The sequence below is a fragment of the Mastigoproctus giganteus genome, chromosome 5 (genome assembly GCF_048544385.1).
Source record: "Mastigoproctus giganteus isolate SK-2022 chromosome 5, ASM4854438v1, whole genome shotgun sequence".
NCBI lineage: Eukaryota > Metazoa > Arthropoda > Arachnida > Uropygi > Thelyphonidae > Mastigoproctus > Mastigoproctus giganteus.
In genome coordinates this window covers 82,652,377-82,678,079 of record NC_143579.1, presented here as the reverse complement: position 1 = coordinate 82,678,079, position 25,703 = coordinate 82,652,377, and the positions used below count along the sequence as shown (strand labels likewise).

The 25,703-nt window shown below is 35.8% G+C and overlaps 1 protein-coding gene across 1 annotated transcript in view; it reads right to left on the bottom strand.

Moving 5' to 3' along the window:
- The window catches only part of LOC150085526 (transcription initiation factor TFIID subunit 1-like), a 700,666-nt gene that overhangs the window by 291,021 nt on the left and 383,942 nt on the right, over positions 1–25,703 (bottom strand). The window contains 2 exon segments of the mRNA XM_090374589.1: positions 3,765–3,914; positions 21,822–21,902. Of these exon segments, the coding sequence (XP_090230715.1) occupies positions 3,765–3,914; positions 21,822–21,902 (231 nt within the window).

Below are 25,703 nucleotides of genomic sequence, written 5' to 3'. Positions count from 1 at the left end.
CCGATCGGCGTGTTGCTGGTTTCATTTTAAGTTTTGGCCCAAGTGGCAAAGGAAATGTTCAGTTCTATGGACACATCCATTTCAGTTCCAGCTGAACAACATCCATTTGAGTTTCAGCTGTTTCTGGTGACCGATGCATATGATCAGCTAGGCATGGTTAGCAGTATTTGCTGTCTTGCTTCAGGGTATGTGCTGTTATGCTCCACTTCATATTTCTGGATTTTTTTTCCTGTTTTCCAAAGGTCACAAGCTTTAGAAAATGCAGGATGGCTTCATTTACAGTTTGGGCAAGTAGGAGTGGAAGCTGTACAGTCTCCTTGGAGCCATGAATAGGACACACAGCATCGCCTTGGCACACTGTCTGAGAATTCCCATACTTCTGGCACTTAAAGCAGCAAATGGGATTCGGGATGTAAGACCGAATCTTGCAGTTTAAGTAACATGCTTTAACAGAAGATGGCAGTGTCAGAGTACTGAACATTAAAAGGATGGACCTGGTTGGTAATAGGTTGTTATCTTTATTAGTCATTATTCTCCGTACATGTGTTACCTTTTGTTCGCTAAGCCTTGTACTAGTTCTTCTTCAGAGACAGTAAGTCTGATTCATTGATAACGCCTCTAGATGTGTTCAGAGTGTTATGGGACATAACTGACACTGGAATATTGTTAAATGTCGTTAATTTTAACAATTTTTCTGAATGTGATGTTTTTGTTTCAATTAGGTCTCCAGACTGGGGACGCTTCACCATTTTAGGGGAGCCAACAACTGGTTCTAAACATTTTTGTATTAGAAAAGGAAATAGCTAGCTGACAGGTTGTGTGGACATTGTGTGCATTATAAGAAATGCTGGCATATCTGAATTCTGTTTATCCATCCAGTCTCTTCAGACGATTCAACTCATGTTCTGAGACAGAGTTAGTAACTTTGCCACCTGTGGGCTCCAGTGATAGATATTCATTGCAATCAATCGTTACTCCTTTTAGCTCTGGAAGAGGAAATTCATTCTCCCAAGTTGAGGGCCCCGCTACGAGGAGACAGGAGCTGTGCCAACTAGTGACCAAGCAACCAGCAGAAGAGGAGTGCAGTACGCTGCTAGTGGTGAAGCAGTGATGTTGCTCAGCGAGTGAAGCAGTGATGTTGCTCAGCGAGTGAAGCAATAATGTTGCTCAGCGAGTGAAGCAATAATGTTGCAAGCAGTCAGCAGTAATGTTGCGAGTGGTGGAGGGTTTATGAAAGTACCAGTACTTGCCCTAGGAATAATGCTAAAAAACTGCACTAGAAAGATTGTCTGGCACTCAGGGCCATCAGAAGGAGAAGAAATTTTAAAATAGCAAAATCTAAAGAAAAGTAAAAGTAGTCTTCCTTGCTATTTTAAAAATAACTGTTATAAATAATATTATAGTTTATATAGGACAAACACATATTAATAACAATCATATAACAAATAAATAATACGATTGATTGATTAAAAAAATTTATTTTAATTGTAATTTTATATTTTCCTTATACTTTTTGAAGGAAAAAATGCTATACTACACATCTCATTTCAATTTGTCCCGCTTACCAATTTTCAAAACATGGCCATCATGACCCTAGTGAAGTAACCTAGACTGTGGGTAAGAAACGATAAGTTTCGTATATTATCTTTTTGTATACTAACTTTTGTACATTATATTGTTCTATGTGTTTTCTATAGATCTATCTAGGTATATATCTTAATATGATTATCTTACTATAATTTTCCCCATAATATTATAAAAATACAATATTCAACACATTATAGACATAGTACATCAATTGCCACTGCAAATGCATTAGCTCATAAATTCAGTTTATTAATATCAGTGTATTAATGATTACCTTCCATACTACTGATTTTATATATAAAAAGTGCAGCCATTATCAACCCACTGCAGGATGGAAGCCTCCTCAACAATTCATGCTGAGGGAAAATGGACCATAATCTGCCACGCTGGTCCAGTGCGGGTTGGCAGATCGACCGTATTCAGCAGTCAGGGGCTTGAACCCCGGTCTACTCAAAGAGCGTGTGCTACTGCACTCCCGCTCCTGCCCACTCGGCTACGGGGGCCGTAGCCGAGTGGGCATTTTATATATATATATATATATATATATAATATAAATTTAATATACAGTCTGTCCCCAACATACATAAGAGATACATTCCAGGACTTGTTAATTGTTAAGTTGATTTTTACGTAACTTGGGAATGACTAATAAAATATTGCTACTATATCCCTGATATGTGAATACTACAAAAACCACATAATATCCTCAAAAGAATGAAGAAAAATAGTTATATACCATAACAATTAAAAACTTTATCTGGGGACAGTGGTGAATTAACAGGAGTGGCACATCAGAAAATAAAACGTAAAAGGAAGAAAAAATGCATGGTATTGTACTGTAAAAACTGATATGTATTTCATATGACATGTAGATATAGCTTTATACAGGCTACTAAGGGAATCAAAACCAAAGGTATATATTTAAGAAAATTGGTCTATACCACACAGTGAATCAAAGTTTATACACTTCAGGTGTGATGAACTGAAGGTAACTTAAAATGAACCTGAAGCATTAATCACAGGGTGTTGTAGGCTGAGTAGAGTTCAGGGAGGTAGTTTCTATTTCTTATGCTTTTTTTTTTCTCTTCATAAATTTCATGATAAGAAATCTTGAACTTTTCTTTCTATTTTCGAGAAGAAACATTTGGTGTTTTCATCCATTCCATCAAACATAGAGACCTTCCTGAATTTTATGTAATGCTTCTGCCATTTCCTTTAATTTGAACTGCTTCTTGGGTTGCTCCAGTTCCTCAATGGGTTCGGATTTCCCTTGCTCCTCAACTATTTGCACAATTCAACTGGGCTAGGTCTTCTGTTTTTAAATCTTCACCTTGTTCATCCACAAGCTCGTCTACATCTTCGTTCTCCAGGACCATCTAGAACTTCTGCGCTAAGTTTACAAAATCTTTGGTAACAGAACACATCAGCTCATCTTTGTTGAAGCCTTCGTTGTTAAGTTCAGAATTTTTTGGAATATTTTTCCAAACTCCACTCATACAAGTTGTTGTCATATCATTCCAGGCTCTTGAAATGTTGTGTATTCCATCAAGAATGTTAAAGGTCTAGAGTGTAATTCTCAGAAGAAATGGGACACAGTCCAAGTGGCTTAAATGTTGTGGGGATTTTCTCTGAAGTGATTCAACGTAGTTCATCTGTCTCAAACACACGTCAAATATTTCTTCAAAATTTTTAAAGCAGAAAATTATTTACCTAGATTCTAGTTATGCCACAGGTTATTCTCCAACATAGTTTGTATGGGAACGAAAATAAAAACTTATACTTATTGTTCCTTCATTCAACTTCACTCTTAAAAATTTTACAGAAAGTATCTTTACGATTTTTGCCAAAAAAATTTATGCATGTCCGAATTTAAGTAACTTAGGCTTATGTAGGTCGGGAACTAATTGTGTGTGTGTGTGTGTGTGTGTGTGTGTGTGTGTGTGTGTGTGTGTGTGTGTGTGTGTGTGTGTGTGTGTGTGACATATTTCAATTCAGTCGAGAATATGCAAAATATGCATCAGAGAATGAGGATAGCCTGAAGTATACCTTATAGAATTGATGTCACAGAGGATTGCTGCTGCATAAAGAAGGCCAACTTGCTATTTACTACACGCACAAACATTTATAGAAGAGTATTAAATTCATTAAAAAATTAATAAAAATAAAAAAATATAGACCTTAGACTGCTGTGGTTTGTTAGGAACACGAACATATGAAAACCCTTCTCCACATCCAGTAGGATCTGCCACTCCTCCTAACTGTAGCAAACACTTTCCCTTCATTGCAGAAATAAATGCACAGGTAGTATTCCAGGGAGCAGTTTTTACCTAAGAAAAGAAAGTTTTCATAAGAACTATTACTTAAGCAACAATTACTCACCCAACCAGAAATTCACATATTTTTGCTAAAATTCTGAGTGAAATTTCACTTCCTTGCCATAGTGGTTTCTGTTTAGTTCTATCAAAAAAAAAAACAGTAATTCAGAGGCATTTGAAAATATTGAGCTCCAGTACACATATGTAGTATCTTAGAAACCAAAATTAAAAATAAATTGCGGCTCATTCTGTTAAGCATCATCTTGCAATGTGCATTTCAAGCTCATACATGACACATTTATTTCACCTTGTTCACCAATACACACATAAAAATTCGGTTATGTGCATAAAACCAACACATTGTGGTAACACTTAATCACTACCATCATTTCAGTTTATGGATGTTAGTAATTGTGGCATATTTTGATTTGTTATACACTTTGTGAAACTTAGCATAGTTTTATATACAGCTCATATAAACAGTTTTATATACAAATTTATATACAGTTCCTATATATACAATACATATTCTTACTACCAATATCATAAATAACAAATGCAAAAGAAAAAGGGGGGAAGTTTTTAGATGTTGCTTGAGTGGCATGGTGCATAGGAAAGGCAAATTTTGTGAAAAGAGTATTAAAGTACTTCAACCTATGCTAGAATATTTCCAGTTTAAAATAAACAGACATTCTAAGATAGGTTGAAGTGCTTTATTCCTCTTCTGACAAAGTGGTTTCCAACATGGACCTGAACACCAAAAGAAGCTGCACTTTCAAAAGAAAACAGGAGGATCTTTTAAACAGTTACAGATTAAAAAAAATAAATAATAAATAAATAAAAGCTAGGCAAATGACTTTACATTCATTCTTTAAAAAACACCAGCCTGATAGAAGATCTGTTCCATTCCCCTTTCCTCCAATTAAAAAAATTAGCCATCAAAAATGAAATAGCATTGCTTGTGTATGTTTCATTGCAATAAATATTTAATTAATAACTTTTGTAGTTCAATATGTTATAATTCAAAGCCAATACATACTAATAAAAAAAAGTTTGGAAGGGGATAAATACTGACAATTTATAGCTTTTATTCAACCTATCTATGACTTCATACTACAGCACACATTTCTACTACATGTCCTTTTTTTGAAACATATGTTTGCATAATAGGAGGATGAGATGAATTTAAAGATATATTAAACTTTTTTGACTTTCAATTTTAGTATTCCTTTGATTTTTAGTATTCCGTAATAAATAGTGATTCCATCACTAATTATTGATTATAAATATAATTATACCACCAATATAAATATATGCATAAAACTAATGGTATATGTTCTTTTTGTATTTGCACTGTTCAGAGAATTTCATGGCTCCCTGCACAATTACACCCAGGTCTATTTCATTCTGCACTAACCTGAATGTAGTATCACACAGTTGATAAGTTACTCTATGGTTAATGCTACCCATATGCAGTACAGTCAAATCTTGTTAATACAAAATTCAAGGGACATAAATTTTCATGTTTTGTAATAACGAGATCCACAAAAAGTGTCAAAATCAAAATTTTACCTTTTTTTTGCATACTACTGTATATACCTAATAATAATAATAATAGTAATAATATTAAAAATAAATGAAAATTGAATTAATTTAAATTAATAAAATAAAATATAAAAACAAATCTTTGTCTAACAATACAGTAATAGGAATAGTTCTTTAAAGATTTTATTTTATTTGTAAGAGAAAAGCAATTAACAGAAATGAAAATATTGTACAGCATATACAGTCAAACTTCCCAAATACATTTAACGAATTCAATAAATCCAGCGAAAACATTCGTTACAGAGAAATTTCGTTATGCAGAGAATATCTTTTTTTTATTTTAAATTGTTATCTAATTAGAAAATGAAAACGAATAAAAATAAATCTACATTTATTTTTAATGTACTTTATTTCAAAATACACAACTTATTTAAATTATGTTTACACAATTTTTGCTGGTAAGTATCACAAATTAAAAAAAATCGGTAAATTTCGTTTGCACTGTACAATTAAAAAATGTCTAATTCTCAAAGAAAACATTTATTCACATTTATTCAGAGCATTAAAAACATTTTCAGGAACATTTTCATAAAACTATAGACCCAGACACGACATTTTAAAAGTGTGAATCATTTCTTCGGGAATTGGCTTTTCTACAGGTTGTTCTGATGTCTTCAGCATAATCGTTAATTTCTTTGTGTTCATGGTCACATCTATTAGCACTGCGCAGCAGTATTTCATCTTCATATCTGGATGTTCTGTTTTAGCCGGATCTTGATCTACATAAACATAACCATCCAGTGTTATTTCATTTTCGACGTTTCCAGACGATTCTAATAATGTCCAAAAGTTTTTTTCAGTTGTGAAAGGGGCAGTTCATCTTGTTCATCCCGTTGTCGTTCAACTCCTGTATTCAATGCAAATCCCGCTTTCGAAAAATAATTTTGAATAGTGTATTCAGTGACATTGTTTGTCCAAACTTTTCACCGTTCAGAGATGCAATCTCTAAGGTTAATTGTAACCTCCAACTTTGACAATCTTCATTATTATTCTCTTTCGATAATGAAATTTAAAATTTTTAATAATGCTTTGGTCCATTGGCTGGAGTTTTGATGTTACGTTTGGTGGTAAAAACAACAACTTCACACTTAAGTTTGGCAAAAATACTGGAAGGATGTGCTGGACAGTTGTCAGTAATCAACAGGATTTTTCTTTTTTCTTTTGTTATACACTTGTCTAGTTTTAATATCCATTCTTCGAAGATATCACTTGTCATACATGCTTTTTTATTAAGGGTGTAGTTAACTTGATGCTAAAACGAATCTTAACTTGATGCTAAAACGAAACACGAATCTTGATGCTAAAAAAGTTCCAGGTCCTGATGGTATTTCTCCACTTGTTCTCAAAACCTGTGCTCCTGAACTTACTCCTATCTCTGCTGCCTTTTTTCACTTTCTTATTCCAAAGGTGTTTTTCCTTCTGCTTGGAAATTTGCTCATATCCAGCCAGTTCCTAAAAATGGTGACAAATCCCTCCCATCCAATTATCGTCCCATTGCAATTACTTCTACTCTTTCTAAAGTAATGGAGAAATCAATTAACCCCCAACTCTTAAACTACCTAGAAACCTTCCGTCTGATCAACGATCGCCAGTATGGATTCCGTCAGCGTCGATCCACTGGTGATATTCTGGCTTATGTTACCCATTTATGGACTAATTCAATGGAAAGGTTCGGTGAAACACAAGTAGTTGCTCTTGACATCTCAAAGGCTTTTGATCGTATTTGGCATAAAGGTCTTCTAAACAAGTTTCCATCTTATGGTTTGCCAACTGTTTTTAGTAATTGGTTATCCAGTTTTCTCTCTGATCGCTCACTGAGGGTGATGGTAGATGGCTCTCTGTCTTCTAACTTCTCTACTAATGCCGGTGTCCCCCAAGGTTCAGTTCTTTCCCCCACTCTTTTCCTCTTGTATATCAATGACCTTCTTCCATTGACTGGAAATCCTATCCATAGTTTTGCCGATGATAGCACATTGCATTCAACTTTCCATTTTGAGAAACCTTGTCCTGCTCAATCAGCTTCATCTTCTCGAAAATCTGCTACCAATTCCTTAAATGCCGATCTTCAGGTAATTCTCCAGTGGGGCAAAGACAACTTAGTTGATTTCAACCCTTCTAAAACTCAGTCTTGTCTTATATCTCGCAAAAAGGATTCTTCTGCTCCTATGCTTATAGTGACACTCCGATTTCTAGGCAAAATGATATATCTCTTTTGGGGGTTACCCTGACTTCTAATCTCTCTTGGCACAAGCACATTACAAATATTGCTTCCTCTGCATCTAAAAAACTTGGTTTTCTCTTTTGCTCTCGGCGTTACTTTTCTTCCAAACAGCTGCTCACTCTGTATAAATCGCAAATCCACCCTGCCATGGAATATTGTTCCCACATCTGGGGTAGTGCCCCCTAAACCTCTCTCAGGCTTCTTGATTCCATTCAGAAGAGGGCAGTTAGGTTAATTAATGATTTATCTCTAACAGAGTCTCTCCACTCGCTTTCTCATAGATGCACTGTTTCTGCTGCATGCCTCTTCTACAGATACTTCCATGGGCACTGTTCTTCTGAATTGGCTTCTATAATTCCTGCTCTCTCTTTCAAAACAGTCCGAACACGTGCCGCCACCAGTCAACATCCATTTACTGTCCAACTTCAAACCCACAGAAACAACTTCTCATCTTCCTCATTTATTCATTCATCTGCCGTTTTCTGGAACAACCTTCCTTCATACGTGTTTCCTGAAAATTACAATCTACAGAAGTTCAAGTCCAATGTCAACAAATATCTTCTTTCGTCTTCCCAACCTCCAACCCAAGCTCGGTACTAAGTACTATAGGTTCTAATACCTCTCGTGTTTGGGGTTCACAAAAAAAAAAAAAAAAAAAACTTACAAAGATTTTGTGCCTCTAAAACATCTTGGGTGTTTTGATTTTCCAATGACTAAAAGTCTTAATTTTTCACTTCCAGTCATATTGGCTCCAACTAGCACAGCGATTCTTTCATTGCTTTCCACCAAAACATTTATTAACCTTCAAACCAAGTGTTCTATTAGGTAAAAACATTTAAAGAATAAACCCATTTCATCAGCATTAAAAACATTCTTATGTTCATATTCTTCCGAAATCTTTTTTAGGGTTTGTTCCTCCAACTGTTGCAATCTTCTTCGCTTACATTAACACTTTCTCCACAAATAACCTTTTTCACAATTCTATGGTGCTTCTTAAATTTATCTAACAACCCAATACTTGCATTAAATTCTGTATGTCCAAGGGACTGTGCAAATTTCAGAACTTGTTGCATAATAATTGGACCTTAAATTGGTATATTCTTTTTTTTTTTTCTTTTTGTGAAGCCATTCTTCTGTCCACTTTTGATAAGACCGAAACATTTTGACTGTAAGCCAAGCACTTCTATTGGCCATTTAATCACAGCGAAGTTGGTTAACTTCTTTAAAACACCTTGGCTTGGAATACTTACTAAACACAGGTTGGTGTAATTTTGCACTGCCATCTGAATTGCAGCATAACACAAAAGTGAGTCTCTGTTTACGTAATTTTCCACCATGACAAGATTCTCCTCGAATAGCAAATGTTTTTGTTTGGCAGCAAATTATAAAATAAACCTGTCTTGTCAAGATTAAAAATATCCTTTGCCTCATATTTTGAAAGAAGTGCACCCAGTTGATATAGATGAAAAGTGCACTGTTCAGTCAGTTTGGTGTGACATAAGCACTGCGAAAGCAAAAATAAGAGGAGTGTGTTATAGGCCTAATGATTCGAATGAGTACAATGAACAATTATACAGAGAAATAGAGTGGGCCAGTAAATCAGAATGTCTTATAATGGGGGATTTTAACTTCCCAGATATTGGCTGAAACTTGTGGTTTGGTCACTCACACACTAGTCAGACTTTTGACTAGTGTGTCAAAAGTCAGAAGGTTAGTGAAGCAGTTAAACAGACTGTTATGGACAATCTGAAGGATGACTTTAAACAAACGAAAACAAGATCCATCGGGAAAACAAGAAATGTTGGCGTGATCATTCAAACTGAAACAGAACAAGACATATAGGGGATATTAAAAAAACCCAAAAATATTCTCGATGGGGCTGATTGTCGAACCGCCAAGGCAAAAAGGGCCCTGCATAATGATACATGACCTACATAATGATATCACTTCTGAAGAGTTAGTCCAAGAAATCTACAGGAAAAATATCAGTGAATTGCAATGGGACGGAGCACCAGAACAGCACATCACACCAAAGTTCAAGACCACAGCCAGGACTGGAGGTGCTGTCAACTGGGTCTTAGAGCTGTCCACAGTTGCTTGGAAATCCTTAAAGCAACACACAAGGGTATATGTAAATTGGGGCAGTCACTGCTACAGGGAGTATGTGGCTATCCCCAAATGCTTCAGGTGTTGTCGTTTTGGCCACATAACAGACACCCACCTGCAGGCAAACACACTCTACTCTACATGTGGCCACTGTGCTAAAGATGGCCACAAACAGAGACTGTCCTAACAAAGCTGAAGCCCCCGGTCTAAATCAACTGCAAGCTGCCACAGGACCACTCTATAAGGGATAGCACCTGCCCAACATACCAATAAAGCAAGGAGTACACAACAGCTACGGATAAATTATGGGGAGTAATCCAAAACAATACAATCACTTCTGGATAAAAATTGCGCAACATAATGCACAGCTTTCTAGGGCAGTTGCTGCTCAGCTAGTTAAGAAATGTAATGAAAAAAACCTGTACATGCTGATACTCCAGAAGCCGTATACACATAATAAAGGAGTGGGAGGTTACCCCATGAAGTTCAAGATTGTCCAAGTAGAAAGGGACACTCCTTGGGCGGCTGCAGTGGTTTGTAACCTAGACCTCACAGTTACAAAACTAACCGACCTTTGCACAAACTAAACAGTGTGTGTGCCCACATTGCCTCATTACTGGGGGACTTATGTCTTTTCGGTCTATGCCAAACTGGGAGAGGACATTCTCCCTGTCACAACGTATATGCAAACCCTACAGCACCAGCTTCCAAGTGCAAAAATTATTATTGGAATGGATGCAAATTGCAGGTCCCTGGCCTGGCATAGTGAGAGGCCGGATAGGAGAGGTACACACAATGGACAGTGATTGGAGGAGTGCAGAGTAAGCAGTAACTTTACTATTCTGAACCTACCAAATCAGCTTCCCACGTTTTCAAGTACAGTTTGAGAAACAAACATTGATCTAGCCCTTGTAAGCCGCACAATAGCAGAACACCTCATTCCCTGGAAGGTACAGAACCATTGGATCACATCTGATCATAGGGTTATAACCCTCAGTCTGCAGCAAACCCTAATTCCACGACAGATTGTCAGGACTTCTCTCGCCAAGGTATACCATTCCCAGGGTCGAATGGGATCTTTTAATATTTAAGTAAAATCTTTTCATATTTTACATTTATATACCTTTTAACTTGATTTCACATTAATTGTTAACATAGAACAATAGGCAACAAAGAACTACTAAAACAACAATGGCTAGCCAGTTAGTTAGGGCTTAATTAGCAGTAATGCCTCCCACCCAAAAGAATAAAAATTTACACTACCATTTGCAAAACAAAAATCAATCAGTACTTTGACCTATTATATATCAATGTGCATATAATGTTTAATTGTTTACTCCTACAAAAGCATTAACACAACATAACCTCAGCATTGGGGCTTAGAGGGGAAGAGGTATCCTGTGTATTATCAGACAGTCTAAAACACTGATGGATCCAATATCTTTCTATTACAGAAGATTTAGGAGAAGTCCGGTTGGCCTGAATCCCTAAAATCCACTCATGCACACCTTCTCGATCGTAAGCCTTATTACGTCACTTAGGTGGCAACGAACGTGTAGAGTGGTTCTCTTCAAGACACCCGGTCAGTGTGAAGGGGAAAAGACCAAACCCGCCAGCATATGACAGCACGACAAAACAAATGGCCCTCAGTCCACAGCAGCTTTCACTCCCCCTCTTACGGCAGCAAGAGGATCAGAGTGGAAGCAGAGGATGCTAAGAATCTCTGGGTACGACCAGGCAGCCATGCACGGAAACTGAACTTGGCCTGTTACAACGTAAGGTCACTCATTGGTGAAGACAGGATATTAGAACTGGAAAAGGAATTAGAAAATGTGAATTGGAATATCATCGGTTTGGCCGAAACAAGAAGAAGAAATGAATCACTTATAAGTTTATCAAGTGGAAATCTGCTGTACACCAATGGAAACAGTGAAAGGAGTGAAGGTGGAGTTGGGTTTCTGGTCCATAAAGATTTAAAAAACAACATTTTGGAATTCAAAGGTACATCACCAAGGGTGTCAAGACTAATACTCAAGATTTCTAAGAGGTACAAGCTAAAGATTATAATGATTTATGCACCAACATCGAGCCATGATGATGAAGAGGTTGAAGAAATATACACCGAAATTGAGGTTCTTCTAGATGAGCAGAAAACCCACTACACTATTATTATGGTGGACTTCAATGCTAAGGTTGGAAAAAGACAAAACAGCGCAGAAAGGGGAACTATAGGAAATTTTGGAATTGGTGAAAGAAATGAAAGAGGCAGAAGACTTGTGGAATTTGCAGAATCTCAAGTTTTGTCAGTAATGAATACTTTTTTTCAAGAAAAGGGTGAACAGAAAGTGGACATGGTAGAGTCCTAATGGATTAACAACTAATGAAATCGACTTCATCTGCACTAACAGAAGATATATTGTGAATGATGTTACCGTCCTGAATAAGGTAAATGTTGGAAGTGATCACAGAATGGTAAGATGTACACTTGATACAGATATAGGAAAGGAAAGAAAAAAACTGACTCTAGTAAATAATACAAAGGTCTTTGAGATAACAGAAGAGGACAAAAAGCAGTATGTACTGGAACTTAAGAACAAGTTTGAGCTTCTACAGACTGCTCAAGACAAAGATAGCGACTAGGTGATTTTGGTAGTTGTTGGCGCATCGGCTTCTGTGGCCATATTGCACCTCCCAAGGTTTTTGCAGTACTTTGATCCAAGCCCGAGGCGGGAATCGAACCCGCGACCTTTGGGTTGCCGGGCAGGTACTTGACCCACTCGGCTAGCCCGGTCGGCCTAGCGACTAGGAATATTACAACTTTCTGAAAGTCATAGAGCCCAAGAAACCTATAGAGTAAAAGAAATCCAAAGAAGGAAAAATTAGTCAAGAAACACTTGTTATGATGAACCGAAGGTGAAAAATGAAGAGCAAGATAAACACTGACAAGCAAAAAATTGAGTATACTGAGTTATGCAAAGCCATTAGAAAGAGACTCAGAGAGGACATAAGAAGATTTAACACAAGAAAAGTAGAACAAGCATAAAGGGAAAACAAAAGATTTAAATCAGTAGCCAGGAGCAGTAATACAGAAAGGCAAATGATACTGAAACTGAAGAATAGCGATGGTATACTTATAAACAGCAGAGAAGGCATAATTCAAATAGCAGAAGCCTACTATAGAGAATTATACACGGAGTGAGGGAATGATGCCAGCAGTGGGGAAGATGGATTGCAAATTAGCAACACATACGACGTACCCAATATTCTTCCTGGTGAGGTAGAACCTGCATTGAAGAAAATGAAGAATCAGAAAGCCCCGGGGGAAGATGAAGTTACTGCAGAGTTGTTAAAATTGAGAGAAAGAGACATAACACAAAAACTGGCAAGAACCTTCACAAAGTGCATTAGAAAAGGTGTGATGCCTAAGCAGTGGAATAATGCAATCATAGTTTTGCTGCAAAGAAAGGAGATAAATCAGAAATTGGAAATGATAGACCAATTAGCCTGTTACCCCACATCTATAAGTCGTTCACAAGGGTCATTACTAACAGATTAGAAAGAGTACTTGATGAGAATCAACCGAAAGAGCAAGCTGGCTTTAGGACAGGATTCTCAACTACGGATCACCTTCACGTAATATCACAGCTAACGGAGAAAGCAAATGAATATAAAACACCATTATGCCTGGCATTTGTGGATTATGAAAAGGCATTTGACTCCATACAGCATAAGGCAATGTTTTGGGCACTGGAAAGACAAGGCATAGATACCCCATATATTATGATTTTGAAGAAAATATATGAGAGTGCTACCTCCTTTATTAGACTAGACAAAGACAGTAGGCAATTTAAAATTGAGAAAGGAGTTCGACAAGGAGACACAATATCTCCGAAGCTGTTTACTGCTGCCTTTGAGGAAGCTTTCAGAAGATTAGATTGGTCATAGAAAGGAGTCAATATGAACGGAGAGTACCTAAACCATTTACGATTTGCAGATGATATTGTGGTCATAAGCCACAATCCCAAAGAATTAGAGGAAAATCTTAATCAGTTATGCACAGTTAGTAAGGATTTTGGATTAAAGGTGAATAGGGCTAAAACAAAAGTAATGATGAATAAGTATGCCACAGAAAGGAAAATAATGATTGAAGGAGCAGTAATTGAAAAGGTGGAGTCATATACTTATCTGGGACAAGTTATTAGTGGTAATAATGATAAATGGCTGGAAGTCAAGAGAAGAATAAATTTTGGATGGATAGCATTCAGGAAATTATAGTCACATACTGAAGAGCAATATCCCAGTTTGTCTGAAACGTAAAATAATGAACCAATGTATACTCCCCACCATGACTTATGGAAGTGAAACTTGGGCACTCACCAAAAGAATGGAAGAGAAGCTGAGAACTACACAGCGAAGAATGGAACGAATTATATTGGGAATCAGACTGTTAGATAAGAAGAGAAACACATGGATTAGGCAGCAAACTCAAGTAAACGACATTCTTATCAAAACTAAAGAACTAAAATGGTCTTGGGCAAGACACAGCTTGAAGACATGATGACAGATGGACTAAGAAAATAACAGAATGGCACCCAAGCAGAGCTAGAAGGAAACCTGGAAGACAAAGGCGGAGATGGATAGATGAAATTTATGAGTTTGTGGGTAGTAAATGGATGGCCAGTGGTCAAAACAGAAGGAACTGGGAAGTTGCTGAATAAGCCTTCATCCTGCAGTGGACTGAAAATGGCTGATGAACCTCAGCATTATCACAACTGAAAATTTAATTAAAATAGAACATAGGCTTAAAAGTAGTGTTTAAGAATAACACAATTTATACGTATATGTGTGTATACTGTTATATATAAGTAATATCATCAACAGAAAGAAGAGAGAAATAGAAAGGTACTAAACAGTGAGTATAATTAATTAAGAGATAGGTGAGGATTACATAATGCAAAAGGAAACAATACTAAGCAAAAAGGTACTGTCACATAATGTGCAGCAACCTTAGTGTCACTTATCAAGGACCAATCATCAAGATTGCAAGTAAAGGTGACAATATCAAACCTTTTGTCTGTTTTGGATATCAATATATGCCATTAACGTTTAGGTTAAAACTAGAGGATTTTATAATCTGGAATAAATTAAGGCATTAAGAAAATTAAAGCATAACAGAAATAACATCAAAAGGAAAGTGAAAGGGGTGGATGGGAGAGGGGGGAAATTATGTGCATTATACATGTAGTTTATAACTGGTTCTACAGAGAACAGACCAATGGAAACAGAAGAGACTGAACTTATCCCAGCAGGAGGTGGGAAAAAGCACTAACGTGAACCATTTGAAATAGCCATACAACGATTTTTAACTAACATACACAACATTTACATATATATGCAGTAAACCCTCGCTATTTGCGGTCACTGATTTAATATAAAATGAAATATAAAAAAACGTGAATTTTAAAGCACCGTGAACATTTTCCGCCATAAAAAAAAAACATGGGCATGGCTAAAATTATCTTTCCCGGTCAAAACAGCGATCAGTGGGTGGGGGGAGAGGGGTGACAAAATTGCGATCGTGGATGTTTCTCGCTAATCCTTGTTCAGTATGTGTTATGCACTTGTCATGGAAGGTTTCGTCGTTTGCTTTTAATTTATATGCTTATAAATTGAATAAATTTATAAATTGATATGCTCACAAAAGTGATAAATCTACTGTTTTGCAGTGTAAAACAGACTTTTTCGAGTGTGTTAACGGAAGAAAGTGACTTTATTGTGGACAAGTTCTTTCTAACACGTACAAAAATATGGCTACGACTAACAAGGGAAATGTGAAAAGATCAAAGAAAGTGATGACATTAGCAAATAAAATTGAGTTATTAGACAAAATTTCTAATGGCGAAAGTGTCTCCTCAGTGGCAAAAGATAATAAAATCAACGAGTCAACGGTACAATAAATCAAAAAAACGGAAGAAAAAATCCGCCGTAGTGTCCCTGAAAACATGCTAATTGCTTCAAAAATTTGCTTTGTAACTCATGATGTTAAATTAGAAAAAATGGAAAAGGCTTTAAATCTGTGGACAGAAGACCGAACTCAAAATATAATTCCGTTAAGTTCACTCATCATTCGTGAAAAGGCAAAACACCTTTATCAACACTTTAGCGAAACAGGTGATAGCACTGGCGGGATACGTTTTTTAGCTAGCAAAGGCGCTGGTTTGAAAGAATTTGTTTGAAATTTCTAATAAATATTACATTTAATATTAGATTGTTTCTTATTTTCATTTCGATGCCATATGCTTCGCATATGGCATCGAAATTGGCGGTTAATTGATTTCTCCATTACTTTAGAAAGAGTAGAAGTAATTGCAATGGGACGATAATTGGATGGGAGGGATTTGTCAACCCTTTTTAGGAAATGGTTGGATATGAGCAAATTTCCAAGCAGAAGGAAAAACACTATTTCTACGTGACTGACATGTGGTTCCTGATATCATGGTAATGATTATCGGATAGTGATCGTTGCTGAGAGGATCTCTGTGTACAAACCAATCAAGTATTGGAAATAATGTTGGTGAGCATAATGATAGGTCGATAGTCGTGCCATTTCCCGATGGAAGATGCATGTATGTATGTGTGCCATCATTCAATAGGGTTAACTTATTCTGTTCTATCTATTTTTCAGTCTGTTTTCCTCTCTGTTCTATGGCTGTGTTACCCCACACAGGGCTGTGTCCATTGAGGTCTCCCAGTATATAGAAGGGTGGAGGTAACTGAGTTAGTATATCTTCTACGTCTTTTGTTGCAATTCTTGGTTTGGGGAAACGCAAATTGTTATAATGGCTATGAGAGATTTAATGACTATGCGTACTGCAACCGTCTCAAGGGTTGTGTTTAGTGAAAGAAATTGGGAAGAAATGTGCGAATTTACCAAAATTGCCACTCCACCATGGGTTGTGCTGCCTGTTACTCTGTCTTTACAGTATGTGATATAGTTCTTTACTGCGGGAGAGTCTTGAGGTGTGAGATATGTTCCTTGCAGGCAACGACACAGCGAGGTATGCTGTGCAATCAGATCATATATATCATGTATATTAGTGCAAAAACCTCTGCAGTTCCATTGGATTATAGTCCCCATTATTTGGTTTTGGAGAATGTGTCAGACTGTTTCTTAGATGTTGCTTTAAGCTTTTTGAGTTTAGGTTTTTCTTTTGGAAAATATGGTTTGCCGGTATCCATCCCTTCTTCCACAAAAATCTCTAGTACTGATTCCTCTGCTTAATTAGTCACTTCTGTATCCATTTGTTCCGTTGGCTTCTGGCTTATGATATTACGTTTTTCTGTGGCTTTTCGTTTCCGAGTGATTTGCATTCGGAGGTACAAATAGTGGTGTGTTTGTGACTTTCTCTTTTTGTGTTGGCTGGGATGTGATAAGTAGAGCTCATGCCCAATCTGAAATAGACTTCTTTGAAGGAATTGTGAAATCTGTTTGGGTCTCTATTGTACACCGATTCTTTATGACCTGTGCATAGGAAGGGGAAGGGCTGTTTAAAATAGTCGGGAGTACAGTTCTCTTAGCTTCTTGGTATGTGACGGAGTGTTCTACTTTATATCATCGAATCTGCTTTTCTCTTTTCCAGAATTCACAGTTCTTAGAATAGGAGGAACGGTCCCCCTTACAGTTTGGACACTTCGGTTGCACGGCTGGACAGTTCTGATTGGTGTGATCTTGAGATCCACAGTTGGAACAGATGGGAACTCCACTGCATGTCATTTGTGAATGATCATACTCTTGGCTAAATCAGCTGAGAGGATTCGGAATGTATGGTCAGATGTTACAATTTAGATATCCTTCCTTCACCGATGTAGGTGGTTTGTGAGTGTTAAAGGTCAGTACCAGATTTCTAGTTGGAGTAAGTATACCATCTCTAGTAACTTTAATATTTCTCACAGCTATGACACCTTGATCTTCCAGCTCATTTTTAATTTCTTCTTCTTAGACACTAAGGTCCCATTCAGAAATTGCTCCTTTTGATGTACTTAGGCTATTATGTGGAGTGACCGCTACTAGGATCCCACCAAAAGTTCTCATCTGAAGCAGTCTTTCTGCATGTTTTGCATTGGCTGTCTCCACTAAAATGTTGCCTGATTTCAGTCGCTTGACATTTTTTGGTGTTCCAGCCACACTTTCTAGACATTTTTGGATGGCGACAGTTTCACCAATGTCTGTTCTGATGTTGAATGAAGGACTAGAAAAGTGGGTGCATGAAGCGATGCCATGTCCTTTTTTTTGTCTTTTGGTTACATTAGTCTCGTTATCCTCATTTTTCCGACTCAAAGTCGGATCTTTGGGATCTGTGGTTATAACATTTGTATCATTCATGTTTGCTCCTTTTAGCCCTGGGAATGAGAGCTTTTCCTCCCAGGTTTCCAGCCCTGCCACGGGGAGGCAGAAGCAGTGCCAACTAGTGACTAAGCAGAAGTTGATTAGTAGTTATAGAACCAGAAAATAAATAAAAGAAAGGTGTTTTTCCTTTCTTAGGATCCTTTGTGCTGATACCTTTCAGCAACTGTATATATAGAATTTGCTTTAAACTCTATGAATGCGTATCACTCTCACTTTAGAAATCGCTTTATAATCACAGAGAAATAGCCTGATCACAAGATACGCTTGGCACTCGGGGCCCATAAAGCTGAACTTTCATGTCTGTTCAATTTAGGAAGTCACATTTCTTTCATGTTATTCATCACTTGGTTAACTTGTTGAATAAATAAATCTTTTTGTGGAACATACGAAGTCCAAATTCAATATCCATTACAACTGTTTTTTAGGCTTGTGAGATGGTAAATTATAATTTAATCCTTTGGATAAATGTGAAATCTGGTCCTGCGATAGCGTATACGAGGAAAGATTTGTAACCTGTTGATACATAGATATGTTGCACATTGGGAGAGGGGGTGTTCAAGAACTAGCTGAAGCATTCTGATTGTGTGTTACCGTGTTGTATGCATGTGTGTGTGTGTGGGGGGGGGAGGGTAGTCAGCGAACTCGTATGCACTTGGTCAAAAGCTCGTGAGAATGTGTTTAAACTCGAACCTTTCTTGATACTTGCGATAATGTATTCAATTTGTTAATGTGTCTTTTTTATTTCTGTGGCCTGGGCTTCATGTCACAAATCTATGGAGGCCTTCAATACAAGTCTTCGCATAATTAATCGTTGCAAATCTATATCTCCATAGATTTGTGATTTTTTTAATTGTTTTCAATTTATTTTTCATTAATGTTATATTCATTTTAATTTTGGAGAATATCATATGAAAGTGATATTCTCCAGATCATTCTACGTATCATATTGAGGAATTTCTCTTATTCTTCTACAAATATTGAAATCAATGCAGAACGTATTGAGCATTGTAGCTCTGGTTTACACTATATAAAAAATGTACAAATCTAGATAACAAGAAGTGAGCAATAAAATTAACAGAAAATCCATACTGAAATTGAGTTGTAGTCAGACAAAATGTTATGGAAATATACAAGGTGCTATAGATCAATATGTTTAAAAAAAAATAACAGTAATTTGAAATTTAGGAATAAAATACATAAGACTTCACTTGGTAACTCCTCTTCTACTTCCATGAGTATTTCCATTCTTTGCAGAACCAATTATATAAACTACATGCCTGATGCATATTTCCTCCCTTTTTGACATAATTCCCAGTACGCTTTAATTTTTTTAATGCCTTAATTCCAAATTATTAACACCTAGTTTTAACGTCAGCATTTACGAGGGGGTATCAAAAGGTTCATACCCTTAACTAGAAATAATAGCCCTAGAAAGGTGAAACTTCACAGGAAATTTAATCCTTTTCTATGTAATCTCCGTGTATAGTAACACATTTCTCCCATCTCTGGATCAGTTGTTTAATGCCTTGATTATAGAAGACTGCACTTTTTGCTTGAAACCATGATTCCAGTTCATTGATGCCTTCCTAAGATGAATCAAAGTGGCATCCATGCAATGGTTTCTTCATTTCTGAAAACAAGAAGTCTGATGGTGCTAGGTCAGGAGAATAGGATGGATGCTGCAGTAGCACAAATCCAACAGTTGGCAAGAACATTGCATTCAACATTGATTCTGCAAAGGTGTCAGCAATCTTGGAACCCAACATGCAGAGACCTTAGACATGTGGAGATGGTCATGTGAATTTGCTGTGAACAGACCCATAACTAATTCCCACTGCATTTGCAATGAAATGAATCATCACACATCTGTCACTCAACACCAGCCACTTAACCTTTGCAACCATTTCATTGTATGTGAATGTTGATGGCCTTCCTTCTCTTGGCTCATCAAAGACTTGTATGACTGAACTGGAACCCCTGTTTCCACATTTTTACAGTGTCAGAGGATAGACAATTCTGCCCATACTCAGCTTTCATTTCTTCGTCAATTTCCTGAGCTTTTTGCCCAGGAACTCGATCGCTGCTCGATACTCCACTTTGTCAACCATAGCATCCTTCCTCAGATTCCGGGCTCCATCTCTGGAGTACAATCACCTACAGGAATGAAATTTTGCATGTTAGTCATTGAATATGTAGACAACTTTTTGATACTCCCTCATATTTTATATCCAAAACAGAGACAAAGGTTTGATACTGTCACCTTTACTTGCAATCTTGATGGCTGGTTCTTGATAAGTGACACCAAGGTTGCACATTAAATGGCAATATCTTTTTGCTTAGTAATATTTCTCTTTGTATTATATAATTCCCCCCCCCCCCGGCTATCTCTAAACTAATTATACTCACTCTTTAGTACCTTTATATTTCTCTCTTCTTCCTAAACTAAACTAATATTCATCATGGTTGTTGGGTTTCTTTGATTATCAGTAATTGTAATCCATGAAAATTTGTTCTTTCATCTTTTCTTTTCACACCCTCCGTTTTTTTATATATTTCTATGCTTTATGACATATATAATGGAAGGCCACGAATTTTATTTGAATAATTAAGAAGTGGCATATTTCTCCATAATCTACAGACAAAGACGAAGTACAGGTTCAATAGCATCAGCAATCTGAAAGCACTGTGTTTGGATGGGTTGAGACAGGTAATACAGTCTTTCATGCAGAGTCATAAACTGAATTATCGTGGACACAAGAAGATTAATTGAATAGTAAATAGCACACCATTACCTATTTCCAAGGTACTGAAAATAAGTATACAGAAATTGAATTAACTAGTCTGGGGTTGTTGGGGGGGGGGGATTGTTGTTTAAAGGGCATTTAATGACACTGATGAATTTCAAAGTTTTTACAAAAAATAAATAAATGGGAGAAACTATCTTCATCAGGAAACAAGGAGAAAGAGTTGGCACCTCTGGCAGAGGTGCAGTGGCTATGTGAAAGTGGATTGGTGAGTGCTGGAGGTTATACATTAAAGCAGTGGTTTTCAACTAGCATGCCGCAACGACATTCCAGGGGTGCCACATAATTTGGGTTTAAGTTACTTTTTTTTTTTTTTTTAATTTATACATTTTTTTCATTATAAAAAGGTTAACAGTATCTTTTTAATTTTGTGGTGATCTAAAATTGATGTTTATTTAGTACTTTTATATAAAGAATAAAATTATTATATAACATATATATATATAATTTGTATTATGAATTGTAATTTTGTTTATAGTTATATTATTTTAATAACTATCATACTATTTTTTTTATTATTAGATAGAGAGAGAGAGAGAATCGGATCTAACAAGCAGAAAATTGAGTATGGGTGCCACAAAATAAAATAAATTACTTAGGCGGTGCCGTTATTAAAAAAAGGTCGAAAACCACTGCATTAAAGAGAAGACTATTCTGGAAGTCCAGAAATCTCTACAGCTAAAGATGTTAATTAGCAATACTTTGTGTGCAAAATGCAAAACAGATATTAAAAACCTGACATTTGAAGGGAAAAAAAATTTCTCTGATAACTTTACTTCATCATCAAGTTTTGATTGCACTTCTTCATCATATTCATCTTCTGGGGAAAGAAAACATTTTTCACCGTAACCAGCATCCTGTAAAGATATATATATATATATATATATATAGACACATGCATATTTGTTAATTCAGGACAGTGTTATATATTCAGATATTAAAATGTAACTACCCTTATATCACTTGCTTGTATATGTGTAGCATGCAAGCACCATATACATAAAACCTGAAAATATAATATTACCTTTTAAAATGTTTCTTAAAGATGTAAGAAACATTTTAAAAGTGCATTTAGTTTATTTTAAATCTATAAATATGTATTTATATGTTTAAGATACACTAAAGAAAACAGAATATCACAAAAGAGCAATCCAATTTGGCCAAAGTTGAAAATAATGTTAACAGGAATCATAGGAAGAAAATTATTAAATTTTCAAATCGATACAGCAATGAAAAATCTCTATGTTGTTGAAATTACTGATGGATGTGCCCCACATGCTTAAATGCAAATGCCAACTCCGGCATGCACTCAGTTGGAGAGGTACTATGTCATATTGAGGAATGCCCTTTTGCACCTGATCTATCAATTGAGGTCGGACACCCCCACCACGCATGTTCAACTGGGGACAGATCTGGTGACGTTAACTTGAAGAGCCAATCTAGTAATATGTGGATGGGCATTATCCTCTTGGAACTTTGCATTATCCATATTTAGAAAAAACAGGATTCACCTGTCAGACAAGAACCCCTTAGGTGAACTTCCATCATCACCACCTTTGCACTATTTGGCTTTTTGCTTAAGAAGTGATGACCAGACAAGTGGCAATGCTGTTTTTTTTTACTTTCACTTACTTCTCCCATTAGTTCCATAAATATCTACAGTCTTATCCTAACTGTTTTGGAAAGATTTACTACTTTCACACAGTAAAGATAGGAAAATGAATTCTCTTCAGGAAGCAAAATACAGCAAACCCTCGATTTAGCAAAATACACCGATATAAAGGATTTTGGATTTAACAGACTGGACAAATAATAATACAGTAATGTACATAGACCATATTTTTTTTTGGTTAAACAAAAGTTTAATGTTATTATTAATTAAAAATTAATAATAATTACCTATTTCCATTATTGTTTTGATAATTACCTACTTTTATTTTTATAATCAAATTCAGGAAATTGTATAGTCAAGAAATTGTTTTTTATTCTTTCTGAAAACGTGTTCAAATAGCTGGTTTACCAGATTACAGAGCAGGAGGTGACTTGCGAGCTGAACGTGACTCGGGACACTAAACTGCAGGTCTAATGACTCGTTTTGTTTCAGTCTCAGTCTGCCTCAAGCTATCGTGTGGTCAGGTTGTATACACAGTGTTTCTGTGATTTCTGAATTTTGACTTTATTTATTAAATAATTTTGCAATCCTTACAATTTAAATTGGCACCAAGTGATAGAGGAGTTAAAAGAAAGCGTGTGACTTATATGTGGCACAGAAATTAGAGCTAACTGAGAAATTAGAACAAGGCATCTCAGCAGCACGTGTTTGTGAAATTTACGGCGTAAAAAAGAAACAAATTGTTTCTGATATCCGTAAATCAGAGGCCAAATTGCAGCATAATTTTATATTGTACAGTACTGTATATTGTATTAAAGCTTTTTTTTTACATTAAGAACAATAAAAAATGCCACCCCCAGATTACATTCGATTTAACAGACTTTTGGCATTAATGGACACCCCTTCTCCCCATTAGTCCATCAAATCGAGGGTTTACTATATGTAGTTTAAAATTTTTTGTACTGTACAGAAAATTTGCAGCAAATTTTGAAGCAAAACCTGAAAATGGAAATAACTAATAGCATTGAATATAAACACACAGTAAGACCCCCGTATACACGGGAGATATGTCCCAAGACCTAACGTGGATGGCTGAAACCATGGATATAAGCGAACACCTGCTGACCCCATATATATAACTTGATTTTCTTGTACATACATATGTATAATAAAGTTTAATTGATGAATTAAACACACCATAAGACATTACCAACATTAAATATGGTAATAATAAAGTACAGCAAATTCTTGATTTACCGGGATTGGATTAACTGGAACACTTAAGCTCCAAATTAAAAAAAAAAAAAAAAAAAATCATAAAATTCAAATAATAACAAGAATAGGTAAACAGATATTTTGCAAGTCATAAATAAGCGACAAGAACCGGCATTATAAGTAGTCATTGGGAGATTAGTGTACCTATTATCTTGCAACCCCTGCTGTCTTCACACCTACTGCTCAAAACAAAAAAAAAAAAAAAAAAAAAAAAGAGAGAGAGACCAAATGTTTAGTTTGATTTGGTGCGTCGCATCAATTGTTGTGTTCCGTCACACCAGAAAAGGACGAATTTTGTTTATTTATTTTTATTTATTTATTTATTTTTTTTTGTTTAGGAATTGTGAAAATGTTGGACAAACGCAAGAGTTGTGCTTTCAATTTAAACAAAGACTTGAAATTATTCAAAAGTCTGAAAATGGTGCATCCATTAAATCTCTAAAGAACCATTATAATGTTGGTGGAGAAACCATACGTGACATTATAAAAAATAAAGGGAAGCATCGTATTGGACACGTGAGTAGTAAGTGTTAAGTATTTTCATTTTTTTTTCCGTATTTAACTGAATCAGCGAATACAGGGCACAACCGTATATATACACTTTTTTTTTTTTTTTTTTACTTTTAATATTTATATACATAATAAGCAAAGATATATGCACAAGCACCATATTGGAAATTTTGGACACTTAACTGTCTTTTAAATTGGAACATGGAGTAGGAAGAGGAAAAAGAAGAAGAGACATTGTTTGATGTCTAAAACATATTTTTTTGCAATTTTTGCAGAATTAATCTTTCTTTTTTATAAAAGGTTTAAAACACATATCATGTTTTAAAATTTAAATTTCTTTATTAAAACTTAAAAACTAATAAGTACTATAATCCATTAAGAAAAAACTAAATATATTTTCCAGAAATTAAAAATTGGACACCAGTCAGACCCACCACCATTTTTGCTAGACTTTGGGGTGGCACCACTGCCAGGTTAATTTATTCCTATAATTCCATTTAACATCATCACAAAATTTGATCAAAATCCAATCACTCTTTCATAATGTCCCACTTTCAAATTCTTTTAGTTTAGTGTATCCTTAAAATATGTAACACAGAATACTAGAAAATTATAAATTCTTTTCTGGAGTTTAGTTGCACACCTCACCTCAGTCACAAATACCACTACTCCGCATGGTTTTCAATGTTTGCAAACTAATAGCTGTTTTTAAATCAGTTTTTTACATTTATTCATTTTTATCATTTTTTTCATCATGTACCGATCCTTTTAAATTTCCATCATTTAAATGTTATTCATTTTTTCCGTCATGTACCGATCTTTCACAAATCACTTAGTTGATGTCAAGAGTTGTATTATTGAATGTATTAAGTTAGGAATAAATGCTGGGAATTTGTGAACTAAATCCCACATATTGGCAACACAGCCTTCAATCATTTGTTTCTTGACCTTGAGAATTCCAGGCAAAAGTGTTTATCAGCATGAACTTCATTTATTTTTGAGGTTATTGTGTCAAAATTGTGTTGAAAAGTGAGTTTTGTTATATCTATGGAAGTTATGCAGTCCTCAAGCAAAGAGACAAGATATTACAGGATTTGCAAAAAATGCACATTGTGCTTATTATGGAATGAAATTCGGTGACCAAGATAAACAATGGGCTCCACATTAAGTTCGCCAAACCTAAGTTGATGCATTAAGATTGTGAGAAAATGGTAAAAAGAAGGCTATGCCATTTGCAATTCCCATTATTTGGCTTGATTGA